This window comes from Bactrocera latifrons, unplaced genomic scaffold, assembly GCF_001853355.1.
Source record: "Bactrocera latifrons isolate USDA-ARS-PBARC rearing strain unplaced genomic scaffold, ASM185335v1 scaffold_228, whole genome shotgun sequence".
NCBI lineage: Eukaryota > Metazoa > Arthropoda > Insecta > Diptera > Tephritidae > Bactrocera > Bactrocera latifrons.
Window position 1 is genome coordinate 414,719 of NW_017535830.1, and position 22,787 is coordinate 437,505.

The following is a 22,787-nucleotide window of genomic DNA, read 5'->3' on the forward strand; positions in this document are numbered from 1 at the left end:
CATTAACCACATATTGTTCATGTCCATATCATCCATATCATCCATTTCCAAAATATTCGGTTATCATTGASCGGTAGCAATTCTCATTCACAGTAACGTGCCGTTCTTGATCATCACGGAAGAAGTAAGGCCCAATGACGCCGTCGGCCAATATGCCGTACCAAAAGGTAATTTACGTGTAAGTGTGGATTGCTGCCTGACCAATAATGCATAAGTTGCTTATCATGTGTGTGTGTGTGCTTAAACATTATGTTACAAATTATATGCAATTAAAGTTATGCATTCAATGTACTGCATTCATATAGTACACCATGTCGTATGAGCAACACATAAACTCAATGCATAGGTAAATTCAGATATCACATTTACGGCATATAACTTTTGCAGGTTTTTGCAGGCGAAAAAATTTAGAATTATTAATTAAATTATCTTTGCATATTGCAAAGATCAAAAAATGCCATTTTATATTGCCTCTGAATTGCTTATTTGCATGAGACTGTGTAAGTAGCTGCACACTCCCAATATTGCTGTCATAAAAGACTCAAATCGGCTCGCAAAAGTAATATATTATCAGGCAGCTGTTGCCAGTGCCACTACGGGTGCACATGCAAATCTGCTCAATATAACATTCAAATGACAGAGTGAGTGCGAATATTAGCGGCTTTGTTTGGCATTTTCTAATGCCTGCTCGTTGAGCATGGAGAAATCAATAAAAATTTTCAATAACTTGTGTGTGAAGCATGTATATATTATGTATATTAGGGTCGGTTCATACAAATAATAAGAAAAAAATATATCTGTTAGGCGGAGAATCTTTCCGTTACAATTAAGAGCTCATAATTGGAGATMTTTTCTTAAAAGTGTCTATCAACCAATTTTTCAGAGTACGAAGCGAGAAAAAGCATACGAATTTTTTCATCTACCCTAATATATTCAATTCAATGTTCGTCTACAATGATATTAAAAACTGTCCTGTTAATAGGAGTATACGAATTTTTGACGCATGATTTTGTTTATATCATCCTTTTGATACATACTCTGTACTTTCTATTTTATCGCATTCGAGCAATATGTACGGATATTTCAAYGTTACTTTGGACAATAATCTATGCTGCTTTCCGTGCAGATACCTTGTTTTCCATATAAAGCCATGAGTTTGATCGTTCGATGCTTGGAAATTTCACAYAGAGATCTCATAATATACCGATATACGAACATGACTGAATCTCCGATATTTCCTTCACCAGACTTAATGCACCCTGATCAATCGTAACAAATTCGAACTTTTGGAAGAGGATAGGTTATRGTGATACAAGGGTGGCCATTTAAAACAACGTCATGTGAAAAGAGTAGAAATTGAATCAGGGCTCATTTTTCTCATTGTTGAAATTATTGCTTTGGCGATTTGACCAAAAACTCGTAGTACATACAAACACATTCCACCAAAATTCGTAATAACAGAAATGAAAATGTTTTCAATAATTTTGCTTCAATGCATCTATATGTGTACTACATATACAAGAATATAAAAAAAAGAGAAATATCACAAACTTTGTACGGGCAGTTGCCAGCTCATTATTTTCGGCACAAAAATGCACTTTTTTATTTTTTATATATTTTATACATTTTAGGTCTATTTCAACCAATAAATTATAGCTATTGACGTTTTTTTAAGAGAGTAGTTAGTTCTATTCGAATTCAATACAAAAATTTTTTATATAAAAGTCGCTCTTTATCTTGGAGTTTTGCTTAAGAACTACACATATAATCGCTAACTAGTTTTCGGTCGCTGTTCTCAAGGAATTGGTCACCATAAAGGCTACCCAATAATCACTTTGATAAGCTGTGGTAATTATATATTTTATTAATTTTTCTAATAATCCTATGATCCCTATCAAAAGATCCACATTCCTAAGGCCCCAACCAACTTGAAAATCAATGCACTTTACATAGTAACTAATACATTGAAAACTTGAACCACAGCTTAAATCAGTTATACTACTACGAGCAAGAACTAGTAAGACTTTGTTCATAATTTTGAAAATCCTAAATTATTCTTAAAATTATATGTCATYCGCTTGACCCAATACGGAATTTCCGGAATAGCATTCAATGCGTTCTATCATATGTCTTCAATTGACTAAAATCGGTTTCCCCGGAGGGCAGTCGTTTGAGTTTGCTGAATAGCCAGAAGTCACACGGGGCTAAATGAAGCGAATAAGATGGGGTTGCAGAACGATATTTGTTCAATTTTTGGCGAAATGATCACGAATAACCAATGTCGTATGGAGATTTACGAACAGCTTCACGCAAACGACGCATAACACTCAAATAGTATTCCTCGTTGACAGTTTAGCCCGGCGAAAGGAATTCGTAACGTACCCCACCACGATAATGAAACAAAACTGTCAACATGTCCTTGATTTTTGAGCGACTTTGATGTGGTTTTCTCGGTATCTGCTCGCCTTTAGTACGAAAAAAAAAATTGTTGGTATTTACAACCATTCGAAATTTGAATCTTCTCTCTTTGACTTGTTTGACGTGATGTTCATCAGTCGATTTTTTTGGCCGATTTGACACCACATTKTTCTCAACACTTTCACGACCGCCTTTGAACTCGTTATACCACTTATAAATACTTTTAGAAGACAGAGTTTGATCTCCAAATTCTTTTTGCAACATCSTCAACGTTTCAACGTTTTTCGCAGGCGAAGTTTCATTTCGCAAACAAAATTTAATCGTACTTCTTATTCAATAAATTCAGACATGGTAAAATATTTCTCCACATTCTTGYTCCGTTAGTTTCTCAGTCATTTTGGAAATCGAATTTCTTTTTGATGCCTGTGGATTTTGCCAAGRCAAATAGCAATTTAAATGCACAATTAAATTGTCAAATGGCTTTGTACTTTAWAGGCAATTTAAGAAGCTTAGCATAACTTATAACAAATTTTGTTGTTGTGAAAAAAAAATGGATAAAAAGAGATGCCGCCTTTTTTTTTAACTTTGAAGGAAAATAACGACAAGTTGATAATTTGGAGCAGTGTTTGAAGTTGTTCAAGCGTAATAAACCTAATTGTTTGCGTTTGCTATTGTCACATAAGCTGACTCTGAAGTCCAATCGACAACCATTAGAGTGGACTGCATACGATGAACCCACTTCAAAGCGTGGAATCGGCTGACGAAATCATGGCGTCTACATTGTGGCACTCGCATTTAATAATTTTTATTGTCTAACTTGAAAAAGCTTGAAATATGGTCCTTAATAAACAGCGACTGTTCTCAAGTAAAATAGAGCTTTCTGGGAAGAAATTACCGTCGAATGMAAGAATGGTTGCCGAAACTAAGCTACACAAGTGGTATCAACAAGTTGCAGGGTACCTATAGTATATAACCTTTAAGGGGAACTATGTTGAATAAAAAATAAATAAATTTTGCAAAAAAATATGTTTTAGAATGCAAGRCTGCGAACTTTATATTTGGCCTTTTATCTCCTTTATCTCATAAATATCATCACGAAACCCTCTAACGATAGTTGTGATTTTTTCGTATACAAAAGCTTTGCATTCMCATAAAATATGTGTCATAGTTTTTTATTATTCTACGTCTTGACAGCTTCCACACTAGTCGTTGTATCGTATTCCCAGTCAGCCATTTAGAGAGTGACCTGTTAGCACTCTTACGAGAGTCCAACTATCATTCCTGTTGAATTTTAGTTAWCGGTATGTCAAATTTATACACGTGCCATTTGAAGCTTAAAGATAACTAAAAATCATATGTATTTAATTCTGGTTCCACCATAAATGTGTCCGGCCGGGGTCTTTCAGTTGACCTGTTAGTTCTGTGCTACGATGTATAAACTGACTGGGGTCTTCTTGGATACACTGCTCCACAGTAACAATATCATATTCGTTGGAAACTGTACAGCATCTATAAAGATGGATAAATAATAGAATAAACGCAGTGCTAAACCGATTCCGGGTTGCTCGAATTACCGAATCTAATGGGCGATTGTGTCGACCGCATATAGCTGTCAAAAAGAGCAGCTTCGAAAAAAGTATTGTCTCATTGAATATCACACTTCAAAAAAAGCAATCGTATTATTACAAGGTTAATAAACTCAAACCCCAAAAAAATCCTACATTGAAAATCCTTAAAYCAAATCGCAATTTATTATCTTTTACTAAGACTTGTGCTAGAACATCTGCGTATCTGAGTGTATGTGTCATAAACTAATAATTGTAGGATGATAGAAACTAGAAACCTACAACATATAAGTCACATTTCTTTCACTCTCGCTGTCYTCTATTACTAAGTTTTAAARCTATAATTCTCAAAACATGTMGTCTCCATCTGACTGGTAAGCMGCCTTCCTGTGTAATAYTTCMATTGCTTCCGCTATGGAMAACTCTCAGATTTGTATTAATGTTATACACTATTATGAAATATGTATTATATAAACTAATAATGTCATATTAAATATGTATATACGTATAAAAATTAACTTTTTGCATATATATAATATTTCTATCGCAGACAAGAACCACTTCCGTTTAAAATGAGTTTGGTCGAAACTGTTGTTCCAGCCACCAGCAGCGGCGATACCAAGCTAAACCCCAGATCTATGTCAGTATGTATATTATTAGTTTTGCTCTAAATTTACAACACCCCACTCCCCTTGCTTTGTGTGCTGCAGATGAAAGACCAATAAAGAATATGCTCCAAATTGCAGGTCACTCATACGCCGTGCTTCACGCAAAACCAAACAGCAAATCAACAACGCGTCCGATGACTGTAATTTGCAATAAAGCAACGGAAGGAGGGGGTTTGAAAACTTAATTGGGCAAAATTCTTTGAAAAGCGCTAGCAAATATTTATAATTATATAATAAATTATACAAACAAACGGACAACAACATCAACAAAAACAGATGAAGCCCCGAAGTTCACGCATCTAATACCGCACAAAGGTTGAAAGTTGTGGGTTGAAAGCGAAATTGAATACCGAGACTAGCGCAATCTTGGTAAATGTAATCTATCTTAAATTCATGTGGCTGAATCCAATCCAATGTGCTTCGAACCATGTGTTCGGGATGAGCGACGGTTAAACGTYAACGATAAATATGATGCATATCGATGAGTGTGGGGAATATGGAAAATCAGCCGGTTTGAACGCTCACGCAGCCGCTGCAGCAGGTTAGTTGTGAGAACTTCAAATTAAACATACATATTTGAGTAACACCCTGTATTTAAATGTACAGTTCGGTATGGTAAAGATGAGTCTGCTGATTTTAGCACCTTTTTGCCGAAAGCTCAATCGAAAGGTCGTTGATGTCAACCATATGTCCTTTCTCAATGCAAAATGCGCTCCCCTTAGATAAAAAATTATGCAAAGCGGATCATTCATTTGTATTTGTGATGCAAAGAAGGCCTCTATACTTTGTAGTGTATTGGTTTATATTGCCTCCAAGACGTTTCATATGTACTAGTTGCCTATAAACATAACTTTGAAGCAATTCGATTAAACATTTTCATATACAATAAAGAATAAATAAAATGAAACAGAATTATTTATATATGCTTTTCGATGAATCCATTCTTGAGTTGGAATAATGATCCGTGTATTAAAGCTTTGTTTTTTTCTACATTAAAATCTAGAAATTTTTTAAATTAGTTTTTTTAGGCAGCATTCTTGCCCTTACGATATAGATTTTCTACACTGCAGATCTCCCAGTGTTCAATAGAGATTTTTTAAGTACAGCAAACTATGCGAATGACACTGCTCTGCTGGCGTCGAGTGGCAACCCGACTGATGCACCCAGCACTGTACGCAGTTGTAGTGGCTCATACGGTCAAGATCGCGATTGAATCGGCAAGGAGCAAGTTATATAAGGCAAGCCTCAACCCGTTGRTCATATGAGGTTCAAACCGGTGACAGCTAAGCTTAATCAAATTTGAAGACTATCTAAGCTTCTTCTCTTATCAGCTTTTTGTAAAATAATAGGTGCTACTTTCTATGTTAGTAATCGAATCGAAAAGAATCGACGCCCCATTTAGACCCACTGGAAYTTAATAGTCATAAACTCTATGGATTGGTGATTCATGATAAGATACTTGAGATTCAACTCTTGAATAACAGCCAACAAAGTGGAAAATAAAAAAGCTATCACCCACTTAAATTTCTATACATATTCAATCTAGAGGCGAAAAAGTATTTTCGCATTTTGTCAATAGATATCGTTGCAGTTGTGTCACTGGAGTACCAATCACATTTTGTCATATTATACATGTGACATATATTGTTGGATGGCTGAGATTTTAAGCTTCATTAAACCAAAAACAAAAATTAAATTCTGGGAAGTTGAAAAAAGTTAAAGCTGTTCAAAAATGAAGAAATTCCCTATATGTGACCTGGTCTACGAAAAGGGAGCTAACGTGCGAAAACTAGTTTTCTAGGAAACAGCTGTTAAAAAAAGCATCTCATCTTCCATCCGAATCAACTAAAAAGTGGAAATTGATTTTTTGACACCTAAGCCCCCTTTCCGTAGACCAGGTCACATATTTTGAAATTTTTGTATAATATAAAAACGGGAAGAATGCCACACAAGCCACCGATGAAATTTGTGAAGTTTACGGAGAAGATGCKGTATCAGTTGATGTAGGTCAACAATGGTTTGCCCGCTTCCGTTCTGGAAATTTCGAAATTTCGATTTACACTGATGAAATTTTTACGCTGATCGAATAATCTCTCTTGTGGCAATATGGTCGAACAAAATATGTTACATATTTGTTTATTTATTTATTATTATAGATATAAAAAAAAATAAAAATAGAGTTTCATTAGAAATACGAAAAGACTTTATCGACTACTCAATATGTGTACTTGTACTAGTTTTGAAATATTACTCATACATGAAGTTTTGCGTATTCTGTATTAAAAGGGGGAGCCTGCTTTAGAAGCCTCAAAAAATCGATTTTTTTTTTTTTGCTTAAGTCTCTTTGAAAATAATCTAAGAATATGTCCCCAAAGTTATAGATGCGATTTCGAAATATTTTCGAAGCTAGAAGGGAAATAGTGACCGAGCGTGTAGCAGACGCGCAGTCTAGATGCGAGATTTCTTGGTTTTCCATTTTTACGAACTTTCTTAATTGGCGGGCGGGATAGAAAAAACACTAAACGTCGTAAGGAATTGAGGCAAAGTTTATTAGCATTGGCATAAAATTATCTTCTATTTTAACTAAAAAAAAACTAAGACAAGTCAAGTTTGAACATATTTTTAAACTACACAAAGTAACATTTTTTGGTCAAAAACCACTCTTTTCAATTTTTAAAACATTTGTAAAATTTTACACCTTTTTTGGAATTTTTTTAGTTTTACGAGAAGATAAATTATTAAAAAATATGTATCTCTTTGAAATTTTTGTTTCCGATAGAAATTGCGACCTGCAATCTTCCCGCCGTTCGGCAAATGCACATACGAGATGCATCGGCCAATTGCTTCTCAAAGAGAGAATATCAAAGATTTCGTATCCAAAAAATTTGAGAATGATTTCTAATTGTTTAACTATAAACTGTAGAAATTTAGCTTTAATAAATTGATTCTTTCCCTCTTAAAAAAAAATCCTCAAAAATATCGATTTTTTTGAGCCTCTAAAGCAGGCTCCCCCCTTAAGAGAGAATCTTTAGAAAACGACTTCTTAACAAGTACGGCATAGAAATATTCAGCTGTTAGAAGCCGTTTGATGGAAAGTGATTTCTRAAACCAATAAATAAAATTTTTTTAAACATTTTTACCCATTTTATCACACAATGCCAAGGAGGACGCTCTAATAAGATGGTCATAATATCTGTTCCCATGACTCTTGCGAAGGTCGGGTGTACGTAGTCGGAAAGAACCTGAATTTTCCCAACCCAAGCCTCTCAGCCAGCTCAGCGGCATTTCTCTACAATACCTGGAATATGTTTTCTGGTGCTACAATAACAATACCACACTGACGCTCGAAATGCTTTAGTTTATATGTCCTTTTGGTATCTAAATTCCTAAACCTTGCTCTAATTTAAAGAGATATATCTGATTGCAAAAATAATATGAAGACTTAAGCGGTCTATTGATATTCTCATTTCAATTGTTACTCATACGCCCCGTCAAACTGCATGGTGCTATCTAGATGGTGGGGCGTAGGCGTAACCTTTTATAATGTAATCAAAAACAATTTCCATTAAAATGCGAGCAGTTTATTTGGGTTTAGGGGTGATTTYTATTTTATTTAAAGATTTTAATGACTAATATTGTTAGCGCGCAACAACTCTAATTTAATAAAATATTTAAACTTAAAGAATGTACATTAAAATACAACTTAAATTTTAACTGTAAATTAAAATGCAACCATATGGATGCACTGCTAATATATAGAGTAAAAAGCGAAAATACTGTAATCTCAAATCATTTTTATTTGCATTACGCATAAATACAAGCACGTGACTGCGTTAGTAAATCACCATAAGGTCATTAGCGGTGATAACTTGAATTTATTACGTAATTCAACAATTAAATTTTAAATGAGCATGAATCTGAGTTGTTAAAAAACAAAAAAACAAAAAAAAAATATCCAGAAATAGTGCAAAACTCGCCATTTTTTGTGGCATTATTTCATGGCAGCTGGCGAAAACGGTCGCTGTTGTTATTGAATTAAAATGCATATATTTTGTTGTAATTTTTTTTTTTTTGCGTTTATTTAAGTGACCTCTGGACTTTAATCAACAATTTGCATTATTACCAACTCACATAGTTCATGTCGCTTCGCATGTTCATTTATGCTCGCCTATCCATTCGTCTGTCTGTTTATCTACCCACTTGTTTGYCCATCTCACTGACGTGTGCATGCACTGTGGACCAGCAAAATGCAGGCGGCAAAACAAAGGGAAGCCGCAAGAACCGTCTGCTCGCCACTCGTAATCAAGTCCAGTTCAAACGAAAAYATACACATGTAATGTACGTGCGTGTGAGTGACTTGAAGTATGTTTTCAATTTGTTTGCGAGGTGCATGGACCGTCTGTCCGATTGCCTTGCATGTTRCCAACGATGTTTCCTTGTCTTTTCTCCATGTGCTGMCGACTGGYGACTTGAGGATTTTATTGCGGCCCTGTAATTTGCCTTTAATTGCGATCGTGTGAGGAGTGAAGGAGCACAGGCTGTCGAGGGTCACACCTACAATCTTAAGATTATTGACAGTTTGAATTTTAACGACATTGGCTGCAATATTAAAGTCAAGCACTCTTTCCTTCTGTACTCCTTCATCCAGTTTGTGAATAGGGTCGCTGTAGATTTAGTGAGAGAGAGAGTGTTAGGTTCCATGCAGCAAGGAAGCGAGAAAGTTCGGAGAGATAGCCGTTTASTTTTGAGCACATGCTCTCCAAACARGAATATATATTGCCAAAYRCCAAAAYAAGRGTTTCAGTTAAATTTGTCAATTTAATATATATGAAAATCTTAAAACTTTAAAAAAATATTTGACAACGTTCTTAAGTAACTATGGTAACTAGTAAATTAACCGATATTTGACTTGTAAGAAAAATACCCGGATCAAATCTAAAGTGACACAGTTACTAGCAGTGGCAAGCAGCAGGGAAATACACCAAATTGGAAATTCACTACTTTCTAACAATTCGCTTATATTAAGTAGATTTATTTTAGAAAAATACTTTAAAACGACAAAAGCGATATTGCTACTTTTCTTGCTGTATATTCTGTGTTTTGCGGGGTTRCCACTTTTCCCTTCTCGAGGATTATCAGAAAGTTCTTCAATGTATGATTTTTAGCTGATATCTTCAAACATGATGCCGTTAAGAAAGTAACCATCAATGGCTACCGTTATCGCGCCTTGATAACCGACTATTTGATGCCCGAAATTGAAGCTCGTGAACTCGGCTATATTTTGCTTCAAAAAGAGGCCAACACTTTCCACAAATCACATCAATCAAAATCGATTAGTCACCAAAATCTTGTGGTAACCCACCGTTAGACTTCTTCTTATAGAGATATGTAAAGTGTAAAGTCTATGCGCACAATCCCACTTCGATTCAGGCATAAGAGCAAAACATGACACATGTCATTCGTCAATTACTAGTCGAAATGTCCGAACGAATCATCGAAAATTGAAATCAACGAATGCACCATCTGAGACGTAGCCGCGGCTAACATTTGAAAGAGATAATCCTCAAAAAAGAAGTACCAAAGAGTACTCATACTGATAGTCACAAAAACTGGATTCTTTGCGATAAAACTTTCAATGGAGAAAAATTTTTTAAAATATGTTTTCTCGATAATTTTAAACACCTGTTTCYAAATTCGTAAAGAGGCAAAACTACTATTATATAAACACAGTCAAACGATTACTAAAAATGTTCCACTTCAAAGCATTGGATACGCTGCCATTTAAGTTGATCTATATTTTCACGCTAACGGAAGATATATTCAGTAGCTTACATTATTAGCTAAGCTCAAGCGCTGTGCAGAGTGGCGAAAAACTTGAAAAAGTGAATATGACAAAGCAACAATATAAGTTGAAGCTCGTGCTCTACTTCTTGCTTTTGCTGAAGATATTGCCAACGATTTTGGCACGCATATGGGATTCCCATACAGGCGGAGAACAAGGTGTAGAAGACATGGCTATAGATTACTGTATTTGGTTCTTGAATTTAACTAGAGGTAGGTGAAACTGATTTTCAAATATCTAATGGTCACAGTGATAATAAATATTATTTTTATATTTCAACTTCTTTCAAATTTATTGGTAAATGAAGACGACTTTCTTTGTGCTGCCAAGATTGATCCGATTTTTAATACATTTTTATGATGAGATGGCCTTGGCTAATAAAAACTGCCTGTGTACAATAGAATTATTATGATCTTTTATCGTTTTATTTATTGAAAATTTACTTGATTTTTTCCATATTTAATAATTGGTATTTAAATTGTAATTATTTTAAATATAAATTATTGCCTGCTTCAAGTCATACRTCTCTACCTTAATTTTAATTTGTAATTTAGTACCGGGTTTTTCAAAAGAGACGCAATAAAAGTAGACCGATAGGGTTAGCAAACGACGCTATATTTTTTCCCCGCGTTGTTGGTCAGTCAGCAATTTGCACGTACTCCATGAGTCACCATTGTATCCCGATAAAATTACGTTTTGGTGTGGTTTATGCGCCAGCGGCATCATTGAGCCCTACTTCTTTAATAAAAATCGGAAGATAACTTATCACGGTTCCATATATCAAATGTCTGTCAGTATCTCTTAATGATAGGCACATAGCATCTTTTTCTGGTAAAAATAGGTCATTATAGTCTACAAATTAAAGTATAGAAGTCACATATRATTGGAATTCATTCAAAATTGTAAAGTAAGTAAAAGTTCACATTTKTCAGACAGTACAATCGCTAACACTCGCGCACTTAAACGCGAACGAATTTATTATTTTATATTCAAATATCATTTAATCGCAAAACCGTATGATCAAGGTCAACAACACTAAGTCCGGCATACAACGGAATGACATTTACGAACGCACTGAAAGTGCTGTGTGGAAGCCCAGCAACGGAGCTGACAAGCAGAACATCGCTGTGAACACAACAGAGCAGCGTAAACGAAATAATGTGAAGAACAGAGTGAACCGAGGAGAAGCTGAAGTTTCTCTGTTAATACATGCAACAATAATCATACAATGCGTTTCGGTACACCATGTAGTATGAGTGATGTAATGTGTTTAACAGACATTGTCTTCGACACACATTGCATTACTCGTACGATATGGTGTACTCATATGTACATACGTACATAAGTGCTTATATTGTATAAGGACTGTAGTAAAAATTAAAGCAAATAATTAAAATTCCCAGGAATGCTTTTGCGCTGACCTAAATTATTAGAAATAAATTACGAATTCCTCTTATATAATTTATTTATAATTAAATTTCATAAAAGATTTATTTGCGTATTTTAAATAATTATACAATTGTCGTTTCATTAAAAACGTGTTTAATTATAAATTAATTAAGTAATTTTCCTAAATTAGCAGTTTTTGATACACGAGTATGTAGCAAAATGGAATTAAATTTTCGTTTAATCTCGCTTTCTAAACATTCTTTATAATAATACGTACGTTTTTTATATTGGAACTGGCAAACAAACAATTTCACTAATAYATATGTGTATGCTTAAACAAGGTATGTACATATTGTATATAAACAACACATTGCGAGTACATACTTTGAGCTAAAACAAAATCGTTTCATTAAAATCTTCGAAAGCAATTTAATATATTTTCTTGTCTTTGCTCATAAAAACGCCTTTCGCTCTAAATCTCTCTTCCTCCAGCTATAAATTGCTAACTGTACTGTACTGTACTGTACTGTATTGTACTGTACATACTACTATAAATATATGTATACCACTAAATACTAAACTACTTTTGCCGAATTGACTTTAAATGCTGCTGCAATTGCTCGCAACGTTGGCACTCCTTGGTCAGCTGTTTCACAGCGACCGCATACTGWCGCTGCAGCTCGAGTAGGCTTTGTAGCTCCGCGTTGAGCGCATCGCGCCGCGCACATTCCTCGTTGTACTTCTGACGCACCTTTTGTTCGGTTTGTTTCACACCGGTCACAATSGTTTCGAAYTGTTTGATGAACTCTTCACGGCCCTGCACGCTGGTCATGCCCTCGTTGTATGCTTCGCATATGGAATTGAGTAGTGAGAGTTCCTTTTCGAGATAACGTTTCTTGTCGTTCAGCGTGTTGAAGAGCGTGTAGTATTGCTTCGTCTCTATGTGTTTGGCACTCACTAGAAGAAAGTAGAAATTAAATAATAGAATAAATATAGTTTGGCATTCTACGAATTTTTTAGGCGCTTACTTTCATTGTGTAGCTCATGAAACCGTCGCTGGTACTGTGTTAGTTCCGTGCGATCGGGTATGGCATCTAAACGTCTCTGCATGACCACAATGCTWCGATTCTTTTTGGCTATCTGCAGCTTCAATTCCTGTATTTGTGCTTTCTCTTTTGAGATGGCAGCTTCTTGTTCCTCCGGTGTTTGTGCATTGAAAGCTTCCAGTTCGCTAATTTGMCACAGAAGAGATTTTTAGTTTAATTAAGAAATTTTCAGGGAATTATTCGGAAAATCTTGAGTTTGAATCAATTCAGAAAAGAGATGCACCGCAAAAAAAATACCAACTACAAATACTGCTAAATGTTCGCACCCCCGTGTTCTACGTAACCGGAACGGACTCGGGTTTCTATTTGGCCAAGGACTATCAACGGCAGARTTCTCTCGATACTGCAATAACAACTGATAAATGTTTCCAAAAAAACCTGGTTAATTAAAACCTGCCCAGAAGTGTTCGGAAAATCTCAAAATTATAAGCAAATTGTAATCAAACATTAAGGAAAGATCTCTTGATGTTTCTAGGAAGTGGCTCCGCTTCGAACAGATGCAAGTATAGTATCAGCAAAAGCATTCCAGAAGAAACCGCATAGAGTGGAGTTCATTATGTTCTTTTACCAGAAGAATGCGGGAGCCGCTGCTCAAATGTTCAACCGGAGACTTCAAGCGGTTTATTGTAAAAGTCCAGAATGCAGTATTTTGACACGTCTGAAGCTTCTTCGTAGGTGTTTCACTACATCCATACGACCATATCGGTATAGCGTAAATTACGACCGAGTATGTTACCAAGATTTTTTCTTTATATTTTTAACTCGATCTACCGGCTAGTAACTGCATTTCGTCGGGGTACTAACAGTTATCGTGGTCATATGAGGAGTGTTAGAGCACAGGATTTAGAATGTAATATCTAAAATTTTAGGGTTATTAACAGTCGGAATTTTAACATGAAAAAAAAGCGAGAAAGGTTGGAGAGATAGCTGTTTACTTCCGAACACCTGCATTCAACTTCATTGCCTGACGTCAATATCGTACATGTACCGGAGTACGAAGAAATTCYCTTTGATCGTTGAGGGAGTTATGAAATATAGAAGTTAAACAGTAACGAGGAGAGGACGTCGAATTAGCACGGATGACTGCCGACCGCTCAGGTAGTTCACGGTCCAACGCTTCAGGCCTGAAGGACGCGTGGATTATTCGATATCCTCAAGTAGGGTTGTATTTTTGAGTGTACTAAAAGCTTTTGACAAGTATAACGAGAATCGTAGCGAGGCTTTTGTTTTAAGCCATAAACTWTCTGAGCGTTTATGACGCTAAGTAGTTTGGTGGCGCTGTACACTTTACGGAAGCCACGTTAATGTTGTGCTAGACTCGGGAAAATGTACGTCAGGGGTAGCAAGGCCACAAATGTCTTTACAACTGATGAAAGAACTCTTTAAATTAGGCAATGCTTCTACGGTTGGAAATAAAACGGAGACCGTTAGAAAAACTTACTCAATCTCCTTTTGCAAATTGGCCAAATCTTGCCGACAGAATTCTTTGAATTCCGCCTCCTCCTTTTTTAGTTTGTCATGTTTCTTCAGCATATCGTGCACTTTAGTAACAARCCTGCAATTTTGAAAATCACTTTACAGCTGTGATATGAAATATTGTTTATTATTTCACTTACTCTGGATCCGCTTTCGCTTCAATTGCTTTGTACTGTTCGATTTCAGCTTGCAATTCCTGCTTTTGTTCGACGTATTGTTGCAGTTGTTGCTTTTGCTTTTCTAATTCCGCCTCTATTTCTTTATTCTCTTCGAGATTACTTTGAACATTACGTTCTAATGCGACCTTCGAAGCTTCAAGCATTTTAATTTGACTGTGTTCCGATAATTGTTTGGCATCCGTTTCCATTTCCTGTTGTAGTTCAGTGTAGTGCCTATGCATGGCGCTGCGTTCGCTGGCATCCAGGCGATGTGTTGGCGAGCATGTGATATTCTAGAAGTGGTGAGAGGAAGACAGTTATTCGCTTTGATACTATTATTATATATATATTAATATTTTATTTATTAAAATTTTACCTCTTTTGTTAAGGAAAGATTTTTAAACAATTTGTGCACATCAAGCTGCGAAATAAATAGTTTACAAATGCATAACACACAATAGCATAATCAACGAAAGTATGCACGGCCAGTCAAAGTTTTGAATATGCAAAAAATAAATAAATAATTATTTTTAAGAAAGCAGTTGAAGCAAAGTAGTATAAAATGAACACACAACTATAAACAGTGATTTTTCTTGCTTTAGAGTTAAGCTCATTTTCGAATGCTGTATACCTCATCGTTCGCACCAGAACGGGTTTCATTAGTCGCACTCGGCGCAGCCGCACAACCGTACTCTAGCAAAGTCATGCGCACACGCGTTTTCTCATCTTCATTTCCCGCATCCTTGCGTTGATATGCCCGTACAGGATTATAGAGTTCCTATTGAGAAGGAAACTTTAATAAAAGCCACATAAAATCTACATATGCATCGAAAACAATACTTGAATGCGTTTAATATGCGCTGAAGCATTTCGTATCTTCGCTAGCTGCTCTTTATCCGTTTTATATTGGTAGTGATTGTGGAATTGCCCTATGGCAAACTTTTTCAGTCGCTGTGCACGTTCAGCTCGGTTTTCAACCTGGAAACCAAGACTTATAAATAATTTTCGGTAACTCTAATAATAAATATGCTTAAGCTTACTGATTTTTTAACCAGCCATTGTATAACTGGATGTATGCTAAGAAATTCGAGTCCTTGTATTTGATGTGGTTCTATCTGAAAAGGGCACTTCATTTGTGGCAAGACAGACACAATTTTTTCAACGAGTGCGCTGTGAAAATAAAGTGAACATTATTGAAAATGTAAATAAAAATATTAAGAACACAATTTTTAYATAAAACTTTTTACTTTCATACATCAATGGTTATTTTCACTCTACTCACATTTTTTGGCCTATGGTTAAGTTTTCGTGGAACAATAAATCCACGTCAACATCGTAATCACAGCATTCGATGCACCAGGTCATACCACCGACAACTTTATCAAATGGCGATAAACCTTTGATACGTGCCCGATAATAGCCAGCCGCAACCAGCATATCAAATGTTTCGAGCTCCTTTACTGTAGCGTCTACATCTTCACGTCTCTCCACCTTTGCATAGAAAATATGACATCAACATTTTATAGTCCATTGACATATGGATGGTATTAATAATTAACTACTCACTTGAACTTCGCGTCCTTCGGCATCGATACGTGTGGCCAATTTCACGTTTGGCAAATGTTTCGAGAATATATCACGATTGGACGMCATCGTAAAACGCCCACTTTCATTACTTGTACCCTTAGTTTAATTTTAATCAGCACCAGCTAATTTATCAACAATCTTTTACAAAAAAAAAAMACACTGATTGGCAAAAACTAAATTGTTTTCTAATTGAACTGTCAGTTTAATCAGCTGTGACAATACGATAGTTGGTATATTGGAAACAGCTGTTAAGGGGTATGACTTTGAATAAAAATTAATTGTTGAATTAAATATGAAAGCTTTTTTTAAATCTGTAGAATAAACCTGATTTGTATCAGGCGTGAACACATTGACAGGACATAAGTTGGGTATGTCAGTGTCTATAATTGATAAGTAGGAGTTTTGTCTGCAACAATACCCAGAATGAAGTTGCTATTTCTAATATATGCAGCCACAGCTAAGTGGTCAGTAACATTTACAATAATTTAAATTTTGTTTTGTCCGAAATTCAAGTCGTGACCAATGTTTAAAAATTATTTTAAATTAGTAAAATAAAAAGAATTGAAAAGTTAGAGTTTTATTTAACTATTTAAAACTAATGGTTTTTTCTCGATTAAAAATATTAGTGCCTTAGCAACCCTAACGTTAGCCACCCACCCTCATTTTCTCTCATTCCGCATGTTTATTGTTGTTATTTTCCGCAATTTTCTTGAATGGACTGGCGTCTAGCCGGCAAAACGTGGCTTCTTGTTAAAAAAAAGAATTTCGGTGTATGTTAAATAGATTGGTGTAAAAATATAAAATAAGAGACCATGCCTTACATTTGCTTGCTACAAGAAGGCAATGAAAGCCTGCCAAAACTTTTGGAGAAAGCGCAACAAAATGGTTATGCGGTTATAGCTGCGCATRTAAACACCGCCGAAATTCCATACGAATACCAGGAGGCGCCCATGTGTGACAAACTGGCGGAGTTCACATATCCAGACTTAGTATTCCCGTCCGACCATTGGAATGGAAAAGTAATAAATGTACTCTCAGACACCATAGAATGTGATGCTGAAGATTTGGTTGTGCGCCGTAATGCTGAAGAAGTGTTAAAACGTGATATTTCATGGGCGGAACATTTACAATATGGTGGTTATACAATGTTACGTTTAAGATCCGAACGAAATCTTAATATGGCACGCATTGCATCAAGCAATGTGAAGGGTAAGTTATTAATATAGTGACGCACCCAGAATACTAACTGTACATGCTGTGCATAGGACTGCTGCTCGTACAAGTACCTCTGTATAATTCAAAAGAAGCCCAAGCTTCCTGGCGACGTGATATTGATGAWGAAGAATTGGAACGTATTGGTGAACAAGATACATGGCATTGGTGGAACAACTTTAGATGGGCGGCCGATTTTAATCCTAAAATTAAGGTTGTGCTCGAACTAAGCGAAAGTGACCGACCATCCTTAGAGGTAGTGCGACGTTGGTTGGGAGAGCCAGTCGAAGCAATTATAGTGCCCTCAACCATGTTCATTTGTAATCGGCAAAACTATCCCGTACTGCCAAAGGCGTGGCAAGAAATTTTGTCATATTTTATGCGTGCACGCATTAATGTTATTATTTCTTCCGATGTACATGATAACAGTCTGAAACTATACGCAGAGTACATGCTACGTTTCCAAGAAATACACGCAGATACACACGAGTTGCAAGCGTAAGTTTATTCTATACTATACCTTTAACTAAAACAATAAACTAAATGTATTTTTTTAGTTTCGAAGATGTGCTGGAAGAGCCACTACAACCTTTATATGACAATTTGGACTGCTATACGTATGAGGTATTCGAAAAAGATCCGGCTAAATATAAGCTTTACCAAGACGCTATCGAACAGGCGCTACTTGACCGCGTTGCCGATTCGGAAAAGAAACACAAMTTGGTAATATACTGCTTAATTAAACAAATCAAATTAGTTGTGATTACAAACATCATCTACAGACAGTTATTATGGTGCTGGGGGCAGGTCGTGGTCCACTTGTGCGTTCAGCACTAAATGCAGCAGAAAATACCGGTCGTAAAGTGCGCGTCTACATTATAGAGAAAAATCCCAATGCAATACGCACACTTACAGCCATAGCGAAAAAATTATGGAGCCATAAAGGTAAGCAATTTTATTAATAAAAATTCACCACACTACACACTATTTTTATATTTAGATGTACATATCTTCTCCAAGGATATGCGTGAATTCTCACCACCCGAACCAGCCGATATTCTAGTATCCGAATTGTTAGGCTCCTTTGGTGATAATGAACTATCACCAGAGTGCTTAGATTGTGCACAAAAGTTACTCAAAGCCGATGGCATAAGCATTCCCTGTAAATCTACCTCATACATAAACCCGATAATGTCTTCGAAACTGCTAAATGGTGTACGCCAAGTATTGCGTCACGAGATGCACGGCCGTCAAAAGCAAGCCACCTACCATACGCATGCTGAAAGCGGTTTTGTTGTGTTACTTAAAAATATTTTCAATATCGGTTTGCCACAATCGTTATTTGAATTCGTACATCCGAATCCGCAGAAGCCCATTGACAATAGCCGCTTTAAAGCTTTACGTTTCGAAGTGACAATAGATTGTGTGCTCACGGGCATTGCGGGCTACTTCGACACAACGCTCTATAAGGGTATTCAGTTGAGTATTAATCCGCAAACGCATACGCCTGGCATGTTTTCGTGGTTTCCAATGTACTTCCCCTTCGCGGTGAGTTGTTATTGATTTATAGTTAARTAAATGTTATGCTAATTATTTGCAATGTCTCAGGAACCCATGGATGTGAAGAAAGGTCAAACGATTGAAATTCATTTTTGGCGTTGTGTTACRAAACAGAAAATCTGGTATGAATGGTGTTTGGCTTCACCATTTCGCACCCATATACACAATCATGGCGGCCGTTCGTGCCCCATCTACTGTACATAGACACCTAAGGCGATGGTTGTTACATAAGTAATCTAAGCAAAACATACTAGCACCTATAACTTGAAAAATGTATAATTTAACAAAAAATATCTAATTATTATAGTTCTCAAATAGCAGCTAAAGTGCATTGTAGCCTAAAAGGTAACACATTAAGTTGCTGAAAATTAACAGTTAGCACTCGGTTAGTACAGTAATATTTTTATTTTTTTACAGTTTGTGATTTTTACTGCTTGTTGTGTTCTCTTATTCGAAAACAGTTTTTCAGACTAAACATAAAGTTGTAAAAATACCATTCACTTGTATGCTAATGAAAGTTTTTTGTTTGATGAAATATTGTATTTACATAAGTATATGCCCAGCATAGCATCCTTTTATTCTCAAGTTAATTATATTTTTTTATTAATAAGAAAACTAATTGAAATTATACCATTTCGACAATGTAAGCATAAATACACAGCCATTATACGTTCAAATAAAAAGTGCTATAAGGAAATTTAAATCTTGCTTTTAAATTGTTATGTAAGAAAAAAATACATTTCGTTTTTAATTATGCCCCTAACAGCACGGAGGAGAGAGTGGGGAGAGAACGGCACTGGCAACGTGCAACCTAGCAAGGTTTAGAGATATAATCAACCTCCCACGAGAAAAATTGGGTATCCTTGTCGCGCTTTATACAGGGCAATGCAGGCTCAAGAAACATTGGTCCAACATGGGCATAGTCTCTTACGAAAACTGTCGGTTTTACGACATGAAACAGGAAACATCAGAACACCTGATTTAAGACCAAACTACGAGGACAGCGATCACATCACCTCATTCGATCCCACCAAGCTCCTGAATATATTCAGAGTGTCGAACCTTTGTGACCACATGTGATATAGGAAAGGACAGAATAGAGCATAGGTCGCAGTGCAAAACCTCAATCATTATCTGCATAATAGCATATATGGTACATACATATGAGGTGTAGCCTGAGGTGCAWGCTTTTAGGCGCCTTTCAAAAATGCAAACAATTTTTTCATTTTGACTGTGGATGCTTGTAAAGATCCCTAAATTTCGATTAACAGATATCTTCGTACAAACCMTTGATTGTAGTGTCTTTCTAAAGGTACTCTTTCGGGATTAACGCGACTGATCAAGAAGTCGATATTATTTTTTTAAGCAATGTGATATTGAGCTACCAATTAATAAGCATAAGCCTAAGAATCGTGCTGGCATATCTTAATTCTTGTCGGCAGAAGAGAGAAGTGACCGTCTCCATTTATTATCATTTGCTAGTTGTGGAAACGTTAAACTGAAATTTTTTTAGCAGCCAAATAGTGTTTCTTTAATTTAGTTTCAATTAACTAGTTCTCTCGAATGGTAAGGGTCAGATAAGTTGTAGTTGTCATTTAGATCATCCAACGGTAGATCCAGCAAGTTGTTTCGACGCGTTCGGACCTTTGGGAGAGGGGGTTAKTATCATCCGGGRACTCGTTGYAGGCTGGACATAYATTTGATATGATGCTGCGCAAGGGTCACTCTCTATTATCGCGGCAACTCGCTCRTCATCAGCAAATTCCCGCAAGAGTCGGTTCTACATTATCGGAATTAACCCGGGGTTTGTCCGGACAAGAGCTGTACTTTTGGAAATTTAACTTGTTATTGTTGTTGTTGTTGACAAAACTCCGCAGAGTTGAGAGCCCTTGACCGGAAAAAAATCCGGGTCAGTTCCAGTTTAGTATTATGTTGACCCATTTGTCGTGGGAACAAGAGAAATCCAACCTCGTTTGGATCGATAAGTGTTGAGGTTAACTAAAATTATGTTGTTGTCGTTGTAGTGGCAGAATTCCGGCGAGTTGACAGTTATTGGGAGGATAAAAATACGGGTCCTTTCCCGTGGTCGCTTTTCCCAGAGCAACAACAAACGTTTTTCAGTCATTTTGTAATGAAAACAAGTGTTTGTTTTAAATATTTTTTTTTATTATTTTAGATCCTTTTATATATGTAAATACATATATATGTGTGTATGTCTGTATATAACTACTATTTAGATTTCTTTTTTCTTTTGCCGTTAGTTTCTGTTATGATTACTCATTTCAATTTTCATAGTGGTTCTATAATTTTTATGTTTTTGTAATTAATTTTCTGCGTGTTCATTTGTGTGTGTGTGTGTGTGTTAAATGTTTTAATAAGCAAATTATTTATATACCAGTTATTCAAACTTGTAATTAAATCGTCTTCAGAAACACGTAGGTCATATATAAATACATATTGTATGAATGCATATAGATTTATATATAATTCATCTTTTTCATTATTATTATTGTATGCATAGCAAAAAACATTGTGCACAACACAACGGTTGTTCCGGTTACTCTGTGCTGTAAGCGCCGTCTCTGCATTTCGCTAATGGTTGTCCTTTACCATTCATCACTCCTTTAATCTATATTTAAATATTCAATTAATACAACGTGGCGTTGAGTAAAGTTATTTGAAAGCACATTGCATCTAAACGCTGCTGGCATAATTTGTAATTTGAATTCGCATAAATAATCTTTTTTTTATTTATTTTCTTGCTACTTTATTTATTTTATTTTGTTTGAATGCATTATTTGGTGTAAATTTGCTTATTGAACTACCCAATATATTACAAGCAAAATTTGAAATTACGTAAGCAGAGCGTGTAGATGCACCAATTGTTTGTTTAACTGTTATTTTTTTAATTAACTTTTTTTTTCTGCCAATTTGTTTCTATTATTAGGCAAATATTTTTATTTTCAAGTACTACTATTTTTTGATTAATTTTTTAAATATTTTGTATTTTTTTATTTATGAATTTTTTTTAGTATTAGCTTTTTAAAATATTTAAATTGTTATTTTTTTTAATTTTCTGTTTATATAAAAAAATTTTGTATACGATTTTTTCATCATTAGTGTGTTCACAGTAATCAGTATATTTACGGCATTACAATTTTCAAGTTACTTAAACAGAAAATATAGTAAAATTTTAAAATGTACAAAGCATGAAATTTCAAAAATAACTGTTTTTATAACTTTTTCACTGCAAAAACTTTGTTAATAGCTTCAAAAACTCCGCTCAGTCAACTTGAAAATAGTTAGAGCACGATATTTTTAATGAAAAGCTTTACAATAGTCCACTTATTGCTTTTTCAAAAATTCTCATTCTCTTCAATATTTTTTTGTATGTATGTCAGCAAACTCAAATAAATATAATTAAGCATCATTTTACATGATTAAATCCATTTCGAGTGTTTACAATTGTTAGCTAATTAAAATGGTTTCTTTTAAAAAAGCGAAGGCAATTATTTTCTAGCATAAGCGAAATAAATTTAAGCGGAACTGAGTTAATTGCCACTTAGTGAAATCAATAAATAGGAGAATTAAAACTTTTATTAAAAAACTAACATATGCATACAGTTATTATTGTATATTTATTGCTATGCAACCAAATATACTTGCATAAGACTTCTTAGTATATATAAAATCGTTATGATTGAACAATTGAATTGAGTTTTGAGTGATACCCAGACGTCAGTACTTTTAGTTGCTATTATTAAGTGAGTTATAAAGTACATAAATTATTAAACTAAATAAAAACA

General features: G+C 35.3%; 2 protein-coding genes across 3 annotated transcripts; one reads left to right on the forward strand and one right to left on the reverse strand.

Moving 5' to 3' along the window:
- Window positions 1-12,297: 12,297 nt before the first annotated feature.
- Window positions 12,298-16,377, reverse strand: LOC108968739 (coiled-coil domain-containing protein 93). Of its 2 annotated transcripts, XM_018932943.1 has the most exons (10): window positions 16,189-16,377; window positions 15,905-16,113; window positions 15,663-15,792; window positions 15,463-15,600; window positions 15,254-15,400; window positions 14,999-15,043; window positions 14,605-14,915; window positions 14,430-14,543; window positions 12,911-13,113; window positions 12,298-12,839 (listed from the first exon to the last, which is right to left on the reverse strand). In XM_018932943.1, the coding sequence occupies exons 1-10, from the start codon at window positions 16,273-16,275 to the stop codon at window positions 12,463-12,465; spliced, it is 1,761 nt and encodes a 586-aa protein (XP_018788488.1). In that variant the 5' UTR covers window positions 16,276-16,377; the 3' UTR covers window positions 12,298-12,462. The 2 variants fall into 2 exon arrangements, with proteins under 2 accessions (XP_018788488.1, XP_018788489.1); XM_018932944.1 differs by lacking the exon at window positions 14,999-15,043.
- A 644-nt stretch (window positions 16,378-17,021) lies between these two features.
- LOC108968738 (protein arginine N-methyltransferase 5) lies at window positions 17,022-19,684 on the forward strand. Its single transcript, XM_018932942.1, has 6 exons — window positions 17,022-17,418; window positions 17,475-17,919; window positions 17,979-18,144; window positions 18,204-18,366; window positions 18,422-18,969; window positions 19,030-19,684. The coding sequence occupies exons 1-6, from the start codon at window positions 17,022-17,024 to the stop codon at window positions 19,183-19,185; spliced, it is 1,875 nt and encodes a 624-aa protein (XP_018788487.1). The 3' UTR covers window positions 19,186-19,684.
- The last annotated feature ends 3,103 nt before the right edge of the window (window positions 19,685-22,787 follow it).